At 36.7% G+C, this 23,141-nt stretch overlaps 1 protein-coding gene and 1 pseudogene across 1 annotated transcript; both read right to left on the bottom strand.

Annotated features, from left to right (window-relative positions):
- Positions 1 to 760: 760 nt before the first annotated feature.
- LOC132269769 (GATA transcription factor 6-like) lies at positions 761 to 1,948 on the bottom strand. Its single transcript, XM_059771016.1, has 2 exons — positions 1,610 to 1,948; positions 761 to 886 (listed from the first exon to the last, which is right to left on the bottom strand). The coding sequence occupies exons 1-2, from the start codon at positions 1,946 to 1,948 to the stop codon at positions 761 to 763; spliced, it is 465 nt and encodes a 154-aa protein (XP_059626999.1).
- Positions 1,949 to 9,544: 7,596 nt separating this feature from the next.
- LOC132269569 (auxin response factor 18-like) lies at positions 9,545 to 20,272 on the bottom strand (annotated as a pseudogene).
- Positions 20,273 to 23,141: the final 2,869 nt, after the last annotated feature.

Below are 23,141 nucleotides of genomic sequence, written 5' to 3' on the forward strand. Positions count from 1 at the left end.
TTTTTCCTTCATAGAACTTACTGCCTTGGTTCCCACAGGTTGCTGCAAGCTTTTTTCCTTCATAGGACTTGCTGCCGGGCGATCCTCTGGAAAGAGGCGACCAGAATTGTATCGAATTCCACAAGCATTGCAAAAGCCTCGCCCCATAGGTCCCTTCCTCTATTGTGGGGATCTTGTTATCCCACAATATGTGCATTACTTGGTTCCCACAAGTTGCTGCAAGCTTTTTTCTTTCGTAGGACTTGCTACATTGGTTCTCACAGGTTGCTGCAAGTTTTTTTCCTTCAGAGGACTTGCTGTCGGGCGATCCTCTGGAAAGAGACAACCAGATCTGTATTGAACTCCACAAGCATTGCAGAGGGTCTTTTGCCTTATAGGTCTGTCCATCCATTGTGTGGTCTTTGTTATTTCACAATGTGTACATTTCTGGGTCCCATAGGTTGTTGTAAGCTTTTTTCCTTCATATGACTTGCTGTCGGGTGATATTTTGGAAAGAGTACCAGATTTATATCGAACCCCACTAGAATTGCAAAGGGTCTGTTGCCCCATAGGTCCCTCATTCCATTGTTAAGTCTTTGTAGTCTCATAATATATGCATTTTTTAATTCCCACATGTTGCTGCAAGCTTTTTTCCTTCATAGGACTTGCTGCCGGGTGATACTTTGGAAAGAGAGTATCAGATTTGTATTGAACCTCATAAACATTGCAAAGGGTATTTGGCCCTATAGGTCCATCCCTTCATTGTGGGGTATTTGTTATCTCACAATGTGTGCAGTTCTTGGTTCTTACCGGTTGCTGCAAGCTTTTTTCCTTCATTACCGTGGCACCTGATAGCTGCGACAGTTTCTTTTTCTTTGGTTGTCTTTTGATGTCGTTTGGCATCTTCCTGCACAAATCAGATTCAGGGAAGTTTGGTAATTGGGAAAATGCTTTAGAGGAAGCAAAATGATGAGATTTTCTGGAAGTGGAAGAACTGAAAGACATCTCAAACGATGATTGCGTGCTGCAAATGTGTGTTGGGATCATGCCATTTACAAGGACAGAAGCTGGGCTAGGTGTTTGCACAACACTCGATTTTAGGCCATCATAAGTATCATTCTGAAGCCTTTTTGAATGAATAGTTTTTTCACTATAACGAAAAGATTAATGAACAATGAAAAAAATAAACAATTCAAATGAAACAGACAGATAAATGCATTACACTAGCCTAATGTTTGACTGAACAATTCTAGCATATCTGTTCTTCTTACCATATGCAATCATATACTCAACTGAATATAAATAATTAGACGATGGTCCTTTTAATGGTTTAGAATAATGTCAAATTAACTAAAATATTCAATTCCATTACCATTAGCATCTTAATATCATCAGAGGAACATCAATGAAACTTAGGAATATATATACCAGTAAACCACCTTCAAGGTGAATAATGACCAAAAATTAAACACTAATCAAATGTAGAAATTACTGCCTTGCGATACTCTGGTAAGAGATGACTAGAATTGTATCAAATCCCACAAGCATTGCAACGGCCTCGCCTCATAGGTCCCTTCCTCCATTTTGGGGATTTTATTATCCCACAATGTGTGCATTGATTGGTTCCCACAGGTTGCTGCAAGCTTTTTTCCTTTATATGACTTGCTGTCGGGCGATCTTCTGGAAAGAGACGATCATAATTGTATCGAATCCCATAAGTATTACAAAGGCCTCGCCTCATAGGTCCCTTCCTCCATTGTGGGGATTTTGTTATCCCACAATGTGTGCATTGATTGGTTCCCACAGGTTGCTGCAAGCTTTTTTCCTTCATAGGATTTGCTGTCTTGGTTCCTATATGTTGTTGCAAGCTTTTTTCCTTCATAAGACTTGTTGTCGGGCGATCCTCTGGAAAGAGACAACCAGATCTATTTTGAACTCCACGAGCATTGCAAAGGGTATTTGGCCCCATAAGTCCATCCCTCCATTGTGTGCTGGAGGCATCTCAAGCGATGATTGCGTGTTGCGAATATGTGCTGGGATTATGCCATTTTCAAGGACAGAAGTTGGGTTAGGTGTTTGTATAACACTCGATTTCAGACTATCATAAGTATCATTCTGAAGCCTTTTTGAATGAGTAGTTTTTCCACTTTAACGAAAAGATTAATGAATAATGAAAAAAATAAAAAATAAAAAATTGAGATGAAACAGACAGATAAATGCATTACATTGGCCTAAGAAATCTTTGGCTGAACAATTCTAGCTTGTTTGTTCTTTTTACCATATGTAATCATACATTCAACTGAATATAAATAATTAAACGATAGTCCTTTCAATGGTTTAGAACAATGTCAAATTAACTAAAATATTCAGTTCCATTACCATTAGCATAAAATCACCTTAATATCATCAGAGGAGCAGCAATGAGACTTAGGAATATATATACCAGTAAACCATCTTCAAGGTGAATAATTACCAAAAACTGAACACTGATCAAATGGTTGTGTCTTAAGCAGTAAACAATTTCTTTTAGCAGTCATTTCATACTTCACACAACATCAAATAGTAAGGAAATAGATTCCTTTAATCCTTACAAGACATTTCAAATTGAAGTTAAATGGAATTCCATAACTAAAGAGTATCAATAAGCACATAAAATTAGTTTAATCAGAGCTAAATCAAATCTAACAAGTGATCAACGGATTAGAGCTAACCGATTTTATAAATCGACATATTTTTTTCAATAATCTCTCATGGCTAATGCTATTTTTTAAACCTCTATAGCAGATATTAGAAAATCTATTCTGCCACATTTGCAGGTTACATCAAGTTTCACAAAGTCTCGAATTGTTCAAATATACTTATGAAGCTTCATACAATCACTTTATCAACCACGCACTCTTCAAAGTTTCGAGGTATATGGCTATATTTATTCTTTGTCGTTATGTATTCCAAGTCTCTCTCCTGGCACTACCTTGTTTCTCTGTATAGATGAAACATAGTCTTGACAATAATGAAATTTCATTCTTGAAAGAATTTCAGCATTAGATTGGGTGCGAAAGCAATAGTGATTGAAACCCAAATTTTTTAAAGTAGCAGTTGTGAGTGTCACTTATAAGATGATGTCGTGGCGTGTTGACAAGTCAACGCAACCCCTAACCGGGACCTTGTGGTAGGTTGAAAAGTCAAAGAGCCACACTAAACACCAGACCTACCAAGTCTCGAGGGCTCAACCCTCGAGCACCTTAAGCCCTGACATCGCATCGGGCCCATCAAGCCTCGAGGGCTCAACCCTTGAGCACCTCAAGCACTGGCATCACACTGAGCCTACCAAGCCTCGAGAGCTCAACCCTCGAGCACACTTCAAGCCCTGGCATTGCACCGGGCCCACCAAGCCTCGATGGTTTAACCCTCGAGCACTTTAAGCCCTGGCATCGCACCAGGCCCACCAAGTCTCAAAGGTGTAACCCTCGAGCACCTCAAACCCTGGGATCGTACCAGGCCCACCAAACCTCTAGGGCTTAACCCTCGAGCACCTCAAGTCCTGGCATCTCGTCAAGCCCACCAAGCCTCGAGGGCTTGACCCTCGAGCACCAAGCCCACCAAGCCTCGAGGGCTTGACCCTCGAGCACCTCAAGCCCTGATATCGCGCCAGGCCCACCACGCCTCGATGGTTTAATCCTCGAGCACCTCAAGCCCTGGCATCACACCAGACCCACCAAACCTCGGGGGCTTAACCCTCTAACACCTCAAGCCCTGGCATCCCACCAGGCTCGCAAAACTTCAAGGGCTTAACCCTCGAGTACCTCAAGCCCTCACTCCACACTGGTCCCTCAAGCCTCGAGGAACTAACCCTTGAACAGGTCAAACCTTGATACTGCATCAGGTCAGTCCTTATAACGTCTTGAAGTATTAAAGCCCCAGAGAGCTTGCCTGCAGAGCACCACAAGTCCAGTCACAGTACGAAACGAAAGTAGGACCTTCGCGGCTATGAGGAATCTAAAACTTGGGAAACTTAGAAGGATCTTAGATTGGTGGATAAGAAGTAAAGAAGTGCATTCACTCTCAGCTAGGCCCAATCAATGAGATAATGGGATTATACTTACAGTATGACAACAAACCTTAAAATCACATTTAATGTTGTGATAGGCTTGACCAACCGGCGGCTAAGTAAGCACAGAAAGCATTTAATGCCCCAAATGAGGGAGAAGCAATATAGTGCATGGCTCGATAAGAGGATTGAACCTCTTAGACTCCCAGGTCTATCAAGACCACCCATGTGATCATGGTTATGAGCCAGGCATACGAGGGACTGCTGGTTAATAACCAACACGGTCTTAGCCTATAAATAGCATTATCCCATGAAAGAATAAAATGACAATAAAAAGAGCTGTCAAAAATACTTTATACTTTCCTACCACCATCTTAACCTTGAAGATTGGTCTTCTTCTCCTCCATCAAGCATCTTCTCTGATTTCCCTCATATTTGTATATTTAATGTCACCATTATACATTTGTTAACTGTGCTACTAAAAAAGAACCCCTACAGCAGTTATTTTAGTCTAAAGTTCTCTTCACAATGAAAGTTAGTACACATAAATAAAACTTATTTCACAAGCTTAAATGATAGCTTATAAGGCCATTTCAACAATTGCAAAATTTGCTTTAAGAACTTAACAAATGTTACTGAATATAAACCCACCTTTGACATTATTTGCACAAAGTGTTTGCCTCACACTCGAACCCTTTAAATTTCTAATTTTGAAGCAATAAACTTATACACCCACATTGCCCCTACGCGGAATGAACCCTTCTTCACCTTCTAGTTTAGAAAATGAGGAAGTAAATTCAATAATAATAAAAAAAATGTAAGATATTCACGTATTCAAATTTCTAATTTAATGTGTTAGTGGTGTACTTACAGGAACAGAGAGATTAGGCACAACTTTTAAACAATCGTTGGAAATAGAGGCTAAACCATCCTGCAACACCTCAAAAGGAATTGGCTCCAGGCACCATCATCCCAATCTCTTTCCTTTTCCATTCCACTACTTTCCAAGCTTTCCATTGAGAAATTAAAAAAATTGTCCAGGTTGACCCCATTGCCAATTCCATAGAAAGAACCAGACCCAACCACTCTATATCTTTTCATTCTAAAATATAAACAAACAGATTGTAACAATCAAAAAGGTAACAAACCAAACAAGCTATATTGTCTTTTTATTCAACATGTTCAAGCATATACATTGCAACCCAACACATATACACACATGTATGGATAATATGAATATTACTGCTTGTCAATAAGGTGAGAAATAGAATATTATACGTTTGTATTGTACAAAACGTGTTCACTAATTTTTTTTTTTTTTTTTTGATATGCCCTTTAAAATCTTAGTATTAGTTAAAATTATACCAAAAAAAAAAAAAAAAGTATGATTAGAATACACAATAAGGAACGATGTTGTAGAGTCTTGATTTATCAGGAACCTCTGTTTGGTTTGCGATTAAACAGGTGAAAAAAAAAAGACAAGAAAGAAAATTGCAGATTTTAGAGCGAAGGAAACTAAATACTTCAAACTAAACCAACACTAGTTATGCTTTTGTATTGAAGAATCATTCCATTTTCTCATTAACCAAACATAGGCAAGAGAAATGCATTCATACCCAGAAAAATAAAAAGAGGGTAAAAGTGAAATGTTTTTTATAAGCCCTTTAAAATCTTAGTATTGGTTAAAATTATACCAAAAGAAGAACTCTGATTAGAATACACAATAAGGAACGACGTTGTAGAGTCTTGATTTATCAAGAACCTCTGTTTGGTTTGCGGTTAAACAGGGGGAAAAAGAAGACAAGAAAAGAAAGTGGAAGATTTTAGAGCAAAGGAAACTAAATACTTCAAACAAAACCAACTCTAGTTATGCTTTTACATTGAAGAATCATTCCATTTTCTCATTAACTAAACATAGGCAAGAGAAATGCATTCATAACCAGAAAAAAGAAAAAGAGGGTAAAAGTGAATTGAAGAACTTAAAACTTTATATTCAGCAAAAGCTCTCAAGAGTTTTAATGAGAGAAACAAACCTTTGACAAACCCTAAACCCGCAAATGAATCCTTGAGCATAGTATGTGTGGCCGTCACTTATCAGATGATGACATGGTGCGTTAACAAGTCAGTGCAACCCCTAACTGGGACCTCGTGGCAGGTTGAAAAGTCAAAGAGCCACACTAAACCCTCGCATCGCACTAGACCCACCAAGCCTCGAGCACCTCAAACCCTGAAATTGTATCGGGCCCACAAAGTCTCGAGGGCTTAACCCTCGAGCACCTCAAGCCCTGAAATCGCACCGAGCCCACAAAGCCTCGAGGGCTCAACCATCGAGCACCTCAAGCCCTGGCATCGCACCGGGCTCACCAAGCCTCGAGGGTTTAACCCTCGAGCACCTCAAGCCTTGGCATCGCACCGGGCTCACCAAGCCTCAAGGGCTTAACCCTCGAGCACCTCAAGCCTTGGCATTGCACCGGGCTCACCAAGCCTCAAGGGCTTAACCCTCGAGCAACTCAAGCCCTGGTATTGCACCAGGCGCACCACATCTCGAGGGTTTAACCCTCGAGTACCTCAAGCCCTGGCGTCGCACCGGGCCCACCAAGCCTCGAGGGCTTAACCCTTGAGCACCTCAAGCCCTGGCATCGCGCCAGGCCCACCAAGCCTCGGGGGCTTAACCCTCGAGCACCTCAAGCCCTGGCATCCCACCGGGCCCACCAAGCTTCAAGGGTTTAACCCTCGAGTACCTCAATCCCTCACTCCACACCGGGCCCTCAAGCCTCTAGGAACCAACCCTCGAACAACTCAAACCTTGATACTGCATTAGGTCAGTCCTTATAACGTCTCGAAATATTAGAGCCCCAGAGAGCTCGCATGCAAAACGCCGCAGGTCCAGCCACAGCACGAAACGAAGGTAGGGCCTTTGCGGCTGTGAAGAATCTAAAACTTGGGAAACTTAGAAGGATCTTGGATTGATGGATGAGAAGTAAAGAAGTACCTTCGTTCCTAGCTAGGCCCAATCAACGAGATGATAGGATTATACATACAGTATGACAGTAAAACTTAAAATCACATTTAATGTTGTGACAGACTTGACCAACCAGCGGCCAAGTAAGCACATAAGGCATTTAATGCCCCAAATGAGGGAGAAACAACATAGTGCATGACTCAATGAGAGGATTGGACCTCTTAGGCTCCTAGGTCTATCAAGACCACCCATGTGATCATGGTTAAGAGCCAGGCATGCGAGGATCTACTGGTTAATAACCAACACAGTCCTGGCCCATAAATAGCACTATCCCATAAAAGAATAAAAGGACAAGAAAAAGAACTGTCAAAAATATTGTATACTTGCCCTACCACCATCTTAATCTTGAAGGTTGGTCTTGTTCTCCTCCTTCATTAAGCATCTTCTCTGATTTCCCTTATATTTGTATCTTTGATATCACCATTATACATTTGTTTACTGTGTTAATAAAAAAGAACCCCTACAGTATGAAATATGAATATGTGTGTGTGTGTGTATACAACCCACAACAACAAAAGCCCCTTACACTCCTCCTCCTATGCCATTCAGCCCTAACAATATATATATATTGGTAAATTCAACCCAAAAACTCGTCCTCCTATGCCAGTTGCGGTTTTTAATCAGTGTTTGCAGTTTGGTATATACAACAAAGAAGAAAAAAATGGGAGAAATGCGAAAAAATTAGGCTCCAAATTTCCTTTTGTAGGCTGAGGAAATGAGACCAACTGGTGGCACGTGGAATTTTGATGACCGGGATCTAACTAGTCACGTGGTTCGACTTTGACTTGGAAGGAAAGCCAATTCACTCACACGGCCCAGGCTCTGTTTGGATGGATGAAATTGAAGAGAGAAGGGAAAAAAAAATTGAAGAGAGAGGGAGAGAAGGTGATTTTCTGAGAAAAGAAAGAATAAAGAATTGATTTGGAAACATAGTCAAACCCTTCTCATTTGCTATTGAAAAGAGGAAAGATTTGGAAAGACAATTTAAGTGAAACTTTTATAGTACCAAAAATAAATTTAAGAGTTTAAACATAAATCCCATTTTAACAAAAGGGTTTGATAGAAAATTGGTTAAATTTGTTTTTTTATCTTTTATCCCATTTATCTCTTCCCAAACAAAATGATATCCCTTGCTTTCTTTTCCTTCACAATTTATTTAAATATAAATGCATATTATTGGTATCTTTTATTTTCTTCTCTCTTCCTCCCCTGCTTTATTTTCTTTTCCCTACAATTTATCTAAACGAAGTTCAAGGTCTGAGTTTATTACACAGGGCAAAATTTCAATTTCTAGGAGGAGATTTTGGTGCCATTAATTTGGTGTCTTATAAAACCTCAAATTGAACCACTTAATGTATATTTAAGAAAAAAATAAAAAATAAATTGCTTACGTTTGTAGGAGACTTTTGCTTGATTAATTCTTTTTTATCTCTTAGAATACTTAATTAATTATTTATTTTTAATTTTCTCTTAGAATTCCAAATTGAATAGGAGTTGGTAACAATTAAACTTATAAATAATATACATATATATAATAATAGGAGTTTACAATTAAACTTATAAAACATGTATATAAAAAATAAAAATTAATTAAACTATAATAATGCTCATTAGAAAGCTTATTCAAACTTATTGTTTATAAAAAGAGCCGAGCTCGAAGTTGTTTTTGAATTTCGTTTATTCCACCTGAATGAATGTTTCATTGGATTATTTTTATACCGTTCAATACCGACAATCTTTCATTTTAAGAAAAAATAAAAAATAAAAAAAAATAAAATAAAAAATAAAAAATCATAATAATCCCTCAACATTACCCACAATAAATTTATCAACAGACCTATCTCGTCACATTTTCTACACATTTTTACTCAAAATTTCGCCTAGCAAAATTCAGATTTTCATGATTTCTTTTGATTCTTGCTTTCACATCTATTTTTGAAGAATTTTTGCTAAAAATAAATAAACTCTACATTTACTCTTACCAGCTACACAGCCTACACTCGATGGACGCAAACTAGACATCCTCCTCTCTTCTAAACAACTAGAAAATTCCTCGATTGTTTCGATAACAAATTAAAATTAAAATTTGAAAATGAAAAGAAAAAAAAAATACGAAAAACAAAAAAATGGAACACAAGTGCAGCTTGCATTTGACCTAAGAATCTCAACGTACCACATGAAATATCTATAAATCCGAAACAATTCCTCAATAGCTAATTAAACTTGTTCTAAGCTAAAAACACAGGAATAAAAAAAATAAAAAATAAAATAAAAATGATAATGTGCATTGTAATCTTTGATGGCTGGATTAGCAATTTGATTTGTTTTCAAATTCTACGAAGGTTGCAGGTGAGACCCATTATCGATTTGATGTCAACTCCCGCAAAGTACAGATTGCAATTTGATATATATATATATATATATATAGGCTCATTTCAAGAATGCAATTTGAAGTGGCAGTTAAAATTTCATTCATCGAAATGAAAAATAGCACCAACATGACCAATAATTTACTTGAATGGGTACCCTGTAAATATCAGGAAAGCCTAAGATTAGCTATATTCACCAAAGATTTCAAGCTAAATCCAAATTCTCCTTCCATATTGTCAATTGTCAAACTAAAATCGTCAAAATACTGTTCACTTACCATGCAAAGCACTAGCATTATCCATCTCCCGGTCTCTAATATACTAAAAAGATTAAACACAGTTCCCTGAAGAAAATCATAGCTAGCAACTTTCTACTGGTTTGTGCAAAAAATGAAGGTAAAGAATGGTGTTGTAATTCGTCGCAACACCAATCAAGAGGAGACGCATTCATATACAAAACTTAGGGTGCCAATTCAAACATCCGGAAAGTGGGGAGTAAAACCAATGTAGGGGTAGGTTCTTCACAGAAGAACATGGCATTGCTGGAATGACAAAAAGCACACACAAGTTCAATTACGGATAAGGTATTTTATACACAAAAATCTCTCAACTCTCTTTTCTGATTGTTGATGTCTACTACTACTACAGAATATGTGGCTACCACCCCTAGAGAATAAATAAAACAACGCTAGAAGGAATTGGGCGATGAACACTCCTCAGGATACTCTGACAGAAGAAAGAAGGAAGAAGATAACAGAGCAATGTACAGGGTAGAGGGGGCTGAGACCATTGTCAAAGTTAACGCCTTTGTGTTTGTGCAAGGAATGCTTTGTCTGCATTGGCAAGGCGATCCTGGAATTGAGCCCACTCGCTTCTGCACCTCTCTCTCACCTGTGCATGGAGGACGCTAGTTACAAAAATCTTCTACTTCATCTATTAAAGATGAACGAGGAGGAGACAATTTACTAATTTCAAATTTTTATATGAAACAGAAAAATCTTTTATTTGTATTCCATTTTCCCCTTAATTTAGAAGAAAGGGAGCAACAAAGGGTGACACTGAAAAGTGAGTAGACGCTAATTGGAGGGAGAGGGAAAAAAAAAAAATTTTGAAAACCTTTCCAAAACAACTGAAGTACATAAGTTAAAAGATATATATTACCCCTTGCCACGGAGCTTTACCATTCTCAGCCTTGCCCTGAAATTTAAAGTAAATTTGGAAAATGAGAATCAAATCCAGCAAGCAGATTCCATTCACCGATAAGACCAAAATATCAAGAAAATATCAATAAAACGAAGGAAATGCAAGAGTAGTAACCTTGGCGTGCTGTGAAAAAATGCCACAGGAAGAAATAATGTTACTAGAGGGTAAATTTCATGTTATAGGCCTTTTTAATTCCCATCATATTCTCCAAAGTCCAAACACAGTCTATATTATTATCGCCTATATATATTATGATTAAAATAATGAAAGGGTTGTGTCGTCCTAAATTTCTAGAAGAGTGATAGACCAGCTCCTAAATTTAAGTACTCCCAAATAACATTGAATAGCAACTTCATGATCCTTGCCATTATCCAGACTCACAAAGGTCAAAATGTCATTTCAAGTGATCTAATGACTTGAGACATAGTGGCTTCTAGATCTAATTCTTTAGTCTTTTGAGGACAAAATGTTAAATGAAATTCAGCTTCTAAACAAGTGCTTATGGGCGTGTCATAAACGCATACTCATATAATGGTGTTAATAGAAATAACACGCCCATAAGTACTTGTCTGGATCTAATTCTTTAGTTTTGCGAGGACAAAATATATAAAGTGTAATTTAGCAAAATAAAAAATGGAGCGAAATAAAGTGAAAATTTATGCCAAGAGATGTCCAAAAGTGAATATTTTTTCATATCTATGATGGATTATCTGTCAGGAGGGAGACATTAAAGACATCATCCATAAAAATAAAGCAGCACGTAAAAAATGGAGAAACTATTTTTTTTTGGGTGTTCTGTGACTAAAATTCCGACCGAGAAGAGGGGGAAGTTTTATAAAGATAACCCGTACAAATGAGTGAATTTGTCCAGCAAGGAAGAAAGGAAACGTCAATTAAAAACGCAAGAAAGGACATTCTTGCTTGGATTTAACTGAGGATGTGGTTTAACAAACAATTGACTCAAGATGACATAATCATGATACTTCCCAAGAAATTGGGATTAAGACTTGTTATATTGAATTGAAAAAAGGAAAACTGAAACACAATACAAAGTTTAATACCTTTCTAAATCTTTGATTCGATATTATTCATGTATTATTGGTTCCCTTAATTAGCAAAGTAGAAAAATGGAACTGATTCGATAAAGGAAGCTGGAAGTGAATTTAAAAACATTAAGAGGACAACTGGACAAGAAGCACTATTATAATTTGATACTAATTTGGACACTAAAAAGTTCTAATGAGAAACTTCTACTAAACAAATATGAGCTTTAAAATGAAACAGTGATCTTCAAGACAGGACTAAAGAAACTAGTAAGATTTGCTCATGAATAATTACAAAAAATGTTTTTATTTTTTTTCTTTTCAAATGATTTATAATATCTGCATTTCTCGTAAGTTTCCACTTTCCAGGCACATTCCAAGCTTTTTATGAGAAATCACCAAGGTATTATTGCAGAAGCTTCAAATTCAAATCCCTCTCTTAAAATAAAAGAAGGAAAAATAAAGCTCATATGAAGTTTTCATGATTTCCCCTCGACACTCCCATATGTTTTCTCCCCACTTCCGGAACGCATTCAGTATTTCAGAAGAAAAGCATTTCCTACCAAGGACTTGGTCTCCTAAACAATATATTTACTATATCCACGCACCATGATTGCCAATGAACTTGTTTCCAGCTTTGCAAAAGAGTTTCCCATTTCTGAAGGGGAAAAAAAAAAATATTGCTACAATTTCTACTAAGAACTAAGTCTCCTTAGAGATATATTCTCAACCATCTCATGATTTTTACTAGATTGTGGGTGCCTTGTTCAGTTTTAAACCACAACCACCCCACCCATCCCCCAGGGGTGAAACTCTATCCCGTATTAAAATTCTTTTGTTATCAAAACATATTTTTGTTTACCAACATGGATACACATACGCACGAGAGAGAGAGAGAGAGAGAGTTTTAAACTTCATTTGAGACATCATGTACTCAACAAATTGAAGAAGAAATTGATAAAGATAAAAAAGGTTCCATGCAACCAAACTTCATCTAATTCATAAAGCACTAAACGGATATACAACAATATAAGTATTAATTCATCAAAAGTAAATAGTGACTCACTTGATTCCCCAGAGAAGGAATTACTTGATGAACAATCCATTGTGAGTCAACCACACCAATTTTCTCATGTGCCGGCTGCAGGGGCGAAACAAAAGTAATTACAAAGAACTACCAAATAGATGGTGCCCTGCTAATCTAAGAGATAAGTGCTTTACATGTTCACAAATATATGCCAATGGTGAAACCCCATTGGTTGTATATATTTACAGCACATAAAAAAACCAGAAAGACTCCAAGCAGTCCATATAAACTAGTTCCTGTTACACCATATTTTTGAGAAAACAAGTCCATCCTTACCAGTGTGAAAGCATTCATGCGAGCCCCAATAAACATTTTGGTCTCAATTACATTATCTTTGACACCTACTAACATAAACATTCTGGATGACCCAAATAACAAACATTTTTGAAAAAGAAATGGCCAAAATCAGACATTAGAATCATTTTATAAAACATTTTTTCCCCCATCATCAGATCAGACCATTGGTTCCACATTATTTATCTTACAATTTTAAATACCAGCAAAGCCGCATTTTCAAAAACAGATAGTCTCCTACACACAACTACATTCATATATGTGTACATATATTTATATTTTCCTATAGAAGTTTTTTTTTCTTCTTTTTTTTTCTTAGAATTTCATTTATCCAACCTGCTTGGGTTATAAATATGTAGTGCAATCAGAAAAGCACCCAAATGTCTTATAGAATAGAAAAACATGATATTATAACCCTATGGAAACATGTCTTAGATGCTATCACATTTGTCCAAAAAGAAACAAGAACACGTTGAACTTGCACTGAAATATGCAGGTCCAGAAGAATGCACCTGAAACATTTGCAACAACAACACAAACTATTTACGTCTACACATCTTCTGAGGGCAAAATCCAATCCCCATCCATGTACCAAATCATTCTACAAATATGTAGGCGAAAACATTAGTCAGCATATCTGAAAATTGAAAAATACTAAACGAAAAGAATTTCCATTACTGCAGCTGAACACGGGAGAGCACTCATAAGTTCAATATATATAACAGACAGTTCAATTAAAACATACAATTAAAAATATAACAATACCTGGATCATATGCCACACACAACGCCAAGCATCCCTAGAGAAAACTGGAGCCATGATCTCTACGAATCTGAATAAAGCAAGGAAAACAAAGTATTGGGAAGTGTGACGTGCACTCAAATCATTTGTGAAATCATTTCATAAATTAAATTCCACACAAAACACACCACCTAGCTTGTTGATTATAATTATTCACATCTGCATGAGCTCTAATGTTGCAAAATTTGCTTGACATAATATAAAATTTTCTTTAATAAACATACATAGCATATATCACTTAAATTTTCCAAAAGAAAACAAAAGCGATGCTCCTTTAAGACCTTTAAATTCTTTTAGAAATGAAATTCAACACCATATTAAAATTCAGTCAATTAAATTTATGAACTGATTTCTCTGCAATAAGTAAAGAACAGCCATCTCTCCCAATTGAAAAAAAAAAAAAAAAAGATAATTAATTACTATGCTACATTACACATAATGTATAAAGTAAGGTGCTTTATAGAATATACGTACTCACGGGAGTCTCTGAGTGTTCAGGCATTCGATCTCCCAAAGCCTCATGTCTCTCAAATGCATTCCAAACATATTGTGCTTCATATAATCCCCTTCCTAAAAAAAATCCTTCCTCTATTTATTAATTTATTTATTGGAATTGATTCACCCCTGCCATTAATTTTATAGTACCTCAAAACACACAATGACTACCATATAGGGGAAATAATTGTTCTTTATCTATTTATATTGCAAAGTTTTTTTTGTACAATACGTGATGAAGCAACATATGCATCGAGGAATATATATATATATATATATATATATATATATATATATATTAAAGTAAACAAATAAAGATGCCAGAGGGATAACTGATAAACCTTCTTTGGAAGGGCTGCCATGAGATTAGGGTAAGGAATTAGAGAGAGAAATGAATCAGAGATAATGTCTAAACAGAACGAGAAAGCTCCTAAAGATAGGTCCATGCATCTTGATGGTTTAAATTTAAGCACCAGGTAATATGTACAAAACAGTTCATGTCCAGGACGCAAGTTCTAAGAAGATGTAATTTCCACTAATTTGGGAGTAATTTAGCAAATTTCTAAAGTTCCCAAACATTCTTCCACTCTCACACAATATCAATAGATTGACATTCAACCCAAAAAATCAGACCAATGGGGCAAAGGGTTGACAGGTAAGCAGACTGAGGAACAATTAAAAGCTATAATATTGATTTTGTACAGAATATGTTAAATCAATTCACAGCTAAAACTGATTTTTAAAGCTGACAAAATCAAGCCAAACAGCAATTCCAAGATTGTAATGGATTTTGACCATAATATTAAGTGAACAACCATTTCCACCAAAAAAAAATTCGCTTCTTCCACCAAGCTGCAGTAATATCATCTTTGATAACAATCACATACCATGGAAACTTTTTCTTCACTGGTCTGATTTTAATGCATGACCAAAAAGCAGTTTTTCCTCAAACTTATCGTACCTAAATGATATGATTTTTCAAAGACCTTGGTACAATTGCAATTGCAGATTTGCTTGTTGGGTAACACGCCAAGCAGGGGTGCAACTTGGGCGGGTCCAACACGAACCCAGCCAGAAAAATTTCAAGCTTGGGCATGCTAATTCCTAAGCCGGGCTGAAACCGGGTTGGGTTTTCCTCAAGCCTGAGAAAGCTCGGGTTGGGCCCGAACCCAACCCAAAACCCAAAATTAAAGAAAACTCCCCAATCTTAACAATTGAATGGTTTGACCTAAAGAATGATATCGCAGACACCCAAACCCACTTTCCTCCAGACCCCTCCCCATCCCCCTTTTCTTTCTCTCTCTAAATCGCCTACCCTTTCTCTCCCTCGTCAAATCTTTACCTTCTTCCTTGATAGTTTAATCATCGAAGACAAGTGAGGATTTGTTTTCTGATCTCTTCAATCCCAAAAAATTTCTGGAACTTTCTTTATTATTCATGTCCAGCGTTCGAGCTTCGAACGGTCAGGGGCCGCCGTACGCGGTAGCCGGAGGACAGAGTATACAACCGATGAAGCGCCATCCTCGCTGGCGGCTGGCGTCCTTGTCTTCTTCGCTGGTGGTGACAGCGACCTCTTGGAGGGTGATGATTGGAGTTATCGGTGCTTCGGTGTCTTCATCCTCGCCGGCGGCGATTTCTTCCTCTTCACTGTGCTCGGGATCGGCCAATATATATTAAAGATGCCAACATGATAAAGATAAAAAGTAATGCTTTGAGCCTCCGCCGATCTATGGAGGGCCTAAGAACCATGATTGGCTAATGGGAAAGGGTGGCATAGGATATTAGTAATACCACTCAAACATGTTTCATGCGCTTGTACTTCTTTTATGGAAGTTGTACTGCAACCACCAACGTCTACATGTACTACACTATAAAGCTATGGCTTCTACAATATCTAGAGATCTACTATTAATCCTTTGGAAGAAATTCATGTTGCCTAAATATGCATTTAATGTACACTTAATTTAAAAGACAAAACTATTAATATATATAAAAAAAATTATAACCAAGTGAGCTGTGAGAGCACAATAAGGAGTTACCAAATGTTATATATGTAGGAATTATATTCACACTTAGTTTATTTTAATATAATTAAATAGCAGAGTATAAATGAATTGAAAATTATTTTTTTCTCTAAAAAATTGAAGTTTTCAACCAAGCCAAATGTGGGTTTAATGAACACGTTTCTAGGGACAATACAGTTAAGTTGAAACTTAATCAAATGAATTTAGATGAGAGAGAGAGAGAGAAGATTACGCAGCACATGGAGGCAAATGTGGATCACTGCACCAGCCTGGTTTCTCTTCTGTATTCCTGTTGGGCAAGCCACACATATACAACTTAAAACTGTGCGCAGATATGAGTTATTTTTAAACAAGTATTATCTAATAATTCATTGCGCGGCGGGGGTGGGGGTTGAGGAAGCCTACTTGTGAACTTCTCTGTCACCTCTCCTCTTTGTCATCTCCCCATGTTAGTCCATTGTTTGGCTCAAGACCTGGTTGAAAAATCTCCAAGCCATGTTTCTTCACTAGCTGAATATACCTGGTAGATTAAATAGGAAATATAACAATTTAGATTAAGTTGACTAACCAGGAACCAAGATTGATAAAATAAGTGAGAAAAATTACTTCTCAGCATCAAAGTGTTCAACTCCAAGGTCATCATCCCAAACAAAATGTAATCATAAGCTGCTACAACATCAGGATGCAAAAACCTCTTTGCATACCACCTACAAAAGACGGAAGGTTATGGATGAGAAAACAGCCTGCAAAACATATTGCATTGGTACCAGTGGGAAAAGACATGGTAGCTATTCTTATACAGCAGTTACTTTGAATTTACCAAAGGATGCACAAGCTAATGAGAAGTTTCATCTTTTCTTTCCCTTTTATTTTCCTCACAGAAGGCCTTCAAATGTTTCTGTTTTTATTTTTATTATTATTTATTTGCTAATGAGGAGGTATATGTCCCTCTTTGAGCATTTGAAAAGTGTCCTGCCCCACATGTGGCCCACCTGTCCCACATGCATTTTTGTAATTACAAGAATAAATTCATATAAACTATTTTATGAATTCCAGAAGATGATAAATTGGCACCTTAAAAACCATGTAAAAAGCCAAAGAATTTTACCATTTTGATTGTTTCCTCACGCTGACGTGAACCGCGGTCTTTGACCACTCAAATTCTTCCCATTCACTTGTCCGGCCAAAAGTAAAATTTGGAAATCCTCAGAAAACTACAAAAAAAATATTACGAGTTGAAGAAACTCAGGAGGCCTGCAATGTCATAAAAATAAATTACAATAATGGAAGTGTCAACTAGCACAACCTTTTTAGCTGCTGCATCAATGAGATCCTTCTGTTCGAAACCAACAGTGAATGTCACCAAGTACTTTGGCTTCTTTTTCAGATCCTGAAAGACCCATAACATTCTTTATTAGGAAACTGCAATTACCTATAAAGCTAACCCACATGCCAAAATCAATTGGAATCTCATGGTAGGAGAGATTTTTCTGAATGAAATTTTTTTTTTTTTTTTTTTTTTTTGCTTTTTCACAGTGCTGGATCTCTGTTGCACTCACCATTGTCTGTATGCTAAAACGCATACATCAAAATACTTTCAAAGTGAGAATGGACTTCTCTCTTCTATAATAAAATTTATAAGCCAACAAATCCAGACCCCCACCTACCAATTCTAGTCCATCCAAACATGGGTGCACGCAAAGAAACAAAAGAAACTTGACAAACACAGAATTGTGAAAACAATCTAAAGATACAACCAAATGAAACTCAAACCTTAAGCCTTTAACAAGAATACCTAAGAAACATGAAAAATTTGGGACAAAAAGCAAAATGTATATTTTATGGCACCAGAAATGAAATAACTACTATCATCCACTGACAAACACCAATTATCTATATTGTATCACGACTTTTACAATGATAGTGAATCTTTCAAATTGGTTATATTAAACTTAAAAGCAAGCATAATGGGTTTGAGAAAATAGATGACATTGCTAAATGTGCAAAGTAACATGATTAACAAAATGACATAGCTAAAACAAAAATAAATACATCAATAGAAGTTAATCCAAAATTCAGAATAAAAAATTTGAGAAAATAGAGCTCTATCTTTATACAAAGATACCTGGAGAATCCGCCATGGGGAATAAGTCCAGTGGATGGGGTCAGCAACCTGAACAGAAGCTATAGTTCCCATAAACCAGCTGATCCAGGAAAAATCCTCGGTTTCAAATGCCATTTTGAACCTCATCCCATAGCACCACTGAATCCTCATTGCAGTCCTAACAGATGAAGCCTTAATGCAAAACTCCGAAGTACTTGCAGGAGGGTAATACACAACCTCAAAGGGCTGCCCTTCGGCAGCAAGGGACACGGCCTGGATAACTGATTCTGGTCTCACTCTTCCCTTCCTTTCAAACCACTACAGTTCAAATTCCCACTACTACCATTTCTCATTAGTTTATTCCCATCTCCCCTTATGAAGACTGAAAATCCCCCATAAAGCATAACACAATTTCCGGCAGAAGAATTCCATCCAGATGGGGATTCAGACCCACCAACAATTCCTCTCTTGGCCCGCCGTATTCCAATACATAGATCCCCATTCTCTGCCCTAAAGAACACAACTGAATCCCCAGCAACCAGCTTTTTCTGGTTCACAAAATTACTCCAGCCTGTGGTCAACAAATGCCTCCTAGGTGTCCCTCTGTAGATATGCCTAAACTTCCAAATCTCACCATGAACGTCCTTCGTGATTAAGGTTTGAACTGGGGGATCAGCTGAGTAATCCAAGGGGGGAAATATAGTCTCCGCACAGTATCGAGGAACGGAGAAACCCCCACCGTTGTTGGCATCCGATTGAGTCAAAGTTTTCGCAAAAGAAGCAGGTTTTTCAGGGGCTTCAGACCCATTACTCCCCAAAACACCATCTTCACCATAATCAAGCTTGTTGTTTCCAATCGGAACCAACCTAATCTTGGCATAAACTTCATCAGTTTCAGGGTCTGCCATGAACTTCCCAGCAGCAACCCTGCAAAGGATTAGTGACGGAACCCTCCGTGAGGCCCCAAAATCAACACTAGCAAGGGCGTGCTCGGCGTGGCCCTGAGGAAAATAGAATACCTTGGCATTCACAGGAGGCATTTGAACCATACCTCCAGCACAAGCGTGCCATAGTTGAGAGTCCAAAATCTTCTCTTTGTCCTCCATTGCTTGTTCTCGAACCCAATTGTTGCAATTTTCAGTCGGTACAGAATCAAACAGTGTTCTTCAAAAGGAATGAACAAGAAATCTCTACTTAATTGCTTGTTTCTCTTTCTCAATAAATGCTGTCAAGAATCAAAGTTACAACATATATATAATCATGTAAGACATCTCATTTCCAAACAAAGAAATAGAAAGAGATAGCCACTACAATAAATATCACACACACAAACATATATATGAAGAGAGAAAATACTATTATTACCTGTCTATGCCACAGATCAGAGCCAATAGTGACCATCTAAAAGCATAGCTTCAACACAGAGAGACAAAATGCTCTGCTATGGACTTCGTTCCTCCTTAAACCAAAGGCCAGAATCTGAGAATGTGTCAAAAAAACACAAATCTTCAATAGCTTCCTCGATTCTCTCTTCAACAAAACCCTAACAAAACTACGATTCTCCCTCTAGTCTTTGCGGCGAGAGGGCTTTTTCCCCTGTTCTTGAGTTTAGATCATAGACTCCCTTTTATGACAATGTGTTTGATTTGGTTCACGCCGCAAGTGGATTGGATATTGGGGGCCAGCCGGAGAAATTGGAGTTCTTAATGTTTGATATCGATCGAATTTTAAGTGCCAGTGGATTGTTTTGGTTGGAGAAGCGGTAGAGAGACAATGAAGAGGGAGAAGACATGGTTATTTTGGTCCCTGGGTCAAATCTGAATTAAATTGGGTAATACCAACTTAATTTATATTTTATTTTTGACCCTGTCCACGTCACTGGGTTGGATGAAGTATTACTAGGTTGGTGTAACGGATAGGCGCTTGCCCATTTACCCAAAAGCTCGAATTATTGGGTAGTGCTGCATACCTACCCATTTATACATACTTCAACCCCCTTCCAAATCCGATGTGGGACAAGTTTCACTTGTAACATTCTTCCCCACCCGAACCCACGCAATGCCCTCGTTGCGGTTGGACCACCCTGCCTATCCGGAGGCAGACCCAGACACCTTCCGGGCCGGGCGTTTGGCGTGACACAGGATTAAAGACTGAGTCTGACTCTGATACCAACTGTAACCGGTGGGCGCTTGTCCATTTACCTAAAAGCTCGAACTATTGGGTAGTGCTGCATACCCACCCATTTATACACACTTTAACCCCATCCAAATTCGATGTGGGACAAGTTTCACTTGTAACAATTGGACACAAGTGACTCAAAAACTCATAACGACGCAGTCTTCCTTTCGAGAGAAAGTGGACTTCATAATCTTTGTTGGCATTGGAACAATCCAAAAGTGAGAGTTGAAGATCAGGTCTCTTTAGACATAAGCATTGTCCGACTGAAAAACTTAGAACGACGTCATCTTCCTTTTAAGAAAAAAGAGACTTCAAAATCTTTGTTGCCATTGGAACAATCCAAAATCAAGGATTGAAGATCAGTCTCTCTTTCTCTCTCTACCTGATTTTTTGTTTTGTTCTTGTCGCTCTCTTCTCTCCCTCTAAAACCTAAATCTTAAATTTAGAAAATTAGTTATGAGTATTTAATTCCGGATAAAATTCATAATATTATAGTCATTCAGTCAAATCTTTTGACTGGTAGGTGGAAAGAATTTAACCTACTAGTCAATAGTGAATTCTCACTCTCTAAATACTACACTTATATTATTGTAAGTCATAGTTCTCGGTAATTTTATTTCTTTCTATTTTATTCTCGCTCTCTAAACATTACTCTCAAAGTAAACTTTATTTCTTTCATTTTAATTTTTAATTTGTTAGAGAGAAAATTTTGAGAGGGAAGATAAATAGGCCACGCCTTTGTTCATACTTTCAGTATTGCGATGTTGTTTGCCCTGTTCATTAGATTTGTTGTTGTGGATATTATTGATTAGTTACCATTTTGTTATTAATACTATGATTTTATTCATTAGTAAATATTTTTTACCCTTTAACCACATAAAAATTATTTTTTACATCCTTAATTACTTTTGCTAACTTTTACATCGTGACCAGATTTAACTTATTTATGATTTGTTTGTATTTGTTAAGCATTTGTTTAACCAAATCGTGTATCATGAAAAAAAATTTCTTACAAAATGCCCCCATGGACTACATTTTATTTCAGCAAAACATATATATATATATATATATATTATTTCTATAACTTCTATTTCATTTTTTTTTTTTCAATTATGTCTGAAAACCTTTAAATAACACTTAAAGGTAGATGACGACGCTGATTATAGTCATATAGAACTCCACAGTCACCGCCTCTCTACTTAGTTTTAGACAGGCCCGCCCTGAGACTCAAAATTTCGAGAGGTTCTAGGTGAATTCTTACGTTTGAGCCCTTTACACATAAAGTTTCACATGCAAAAAAATAAAAAAATTATAGACGTTGAGTTCATAAAATATATTCACAGGATATTTTTAATTTCTATAAGTAATACATTAAACCAAAACTTAACACACTACAATATAAATTGTGTTCAATTTCAATAAATAATTGTGCGCATGTGCAGTGTACATAAGTCAACTAACTAATAATTATAAATTTATCACCACTAACAAATAATTGTGTGCCCATATGACAACCAACCAATAATAATAAAGTATCACCACCAATAAATAGTCTACACATTCAATATTATTAGAAAAATAAATCAAATTGAGTAAGTTAGAAGAAGAAAAAAAAGCATAATTAGATGAAGAACGTGTACCATGACTTTGATTTTCTACTTGCGACGATATCACTTCGTATTTGTCTTCAAGCAATAAGATTCAGTTTGTTGTTAATCATATTCAAATATATATTTGACAATATTTCATGAAATATATTATAAGTACTTAACAAAAAAGTACAAAAAGAAGCATCATGGTGTGGCATAATATATATAACTTTTTCATGTTTCTTCTTCTTAATGGAGTGTCCGGTCGACAGGGTCAACGGTTGTACTCCGATGGTGTTGGAAATCACCACAACATTGACTACTTTTGGTATGCCATTGGTTTTCCTTTTTTATTTATTTTTACTTATTTAAAATTTAATTCAATTAATTGTTTTTTTTTTAAAGGCTAATTCAATTAATTGTTTCTTCAATTGTTAGTTTAATTAATTATTAATTTTTTTAATTAAATAACAAAGTAGTATATGTCAAATTTATATAATCCAATAATTGTATTTGTTTTCATTACTATGTATTAGATTCGGTATTAGTAATTAGTGTCACACGTGAAAAAAAAAAAAAAAAAGAAGGTCTAGTATCACACCACGGCATCAACTTTACATGCTACTATCCTCATTATTATTATTATTATTATTTCCTGTTGTTATTGTTCAATTATTACTGCATGCTATATAAGTCTGCTGGGCTCAAGTGTGGCTTTTCAAGTTTTGGGCCTTAATAATTTTATTTTTCTTGAAGCCTGAGTAAAAAAAAAAAATCCCATTTATTGAAATTAGTTAAATACCTAAATTGGCACCCTTAAAATTAGAAAATAAGTTGTCAAGCATGGTAAAACAACTGCCACCCTTATTGTAAGTGCGTTAAGTTGACCACCATACTAAAATAAA

Source organism: Cornus florida, unplaced genomic scaffold, assembly GCF_030987335.1.
Source record: "Cornus florida cultivar Cherokee Brave unplaced genomic scaffold, ASM3098733v1 CherokeeBrave_3.0.0_Hap2_Chr08, whole genome shotgun sequence".
Taxonomy (NCBI): domain Eukaryota; kingdom Viridiplantae; phylum Streptophyta; class Magnoliopsida; order Cornales; family Cornaceae; genus Cornus; species Cornus florida.

Coding starts and splice junctions, on each gene's coding strand:
- LOC132269769 (XM_059771016.1), bottom strand. CDS start 1,948: ATGGGGCCAAATACCCTTTGCAATGCTCGTGGAGTTCAAAATAGATCT. Junction 887..1,609: donor AAAAAAGCTTGCAGCAACCT/GTGGGAACCAAT, acceptor TGATTTGTGCAG/GAAGATGCCAAACGACATCA.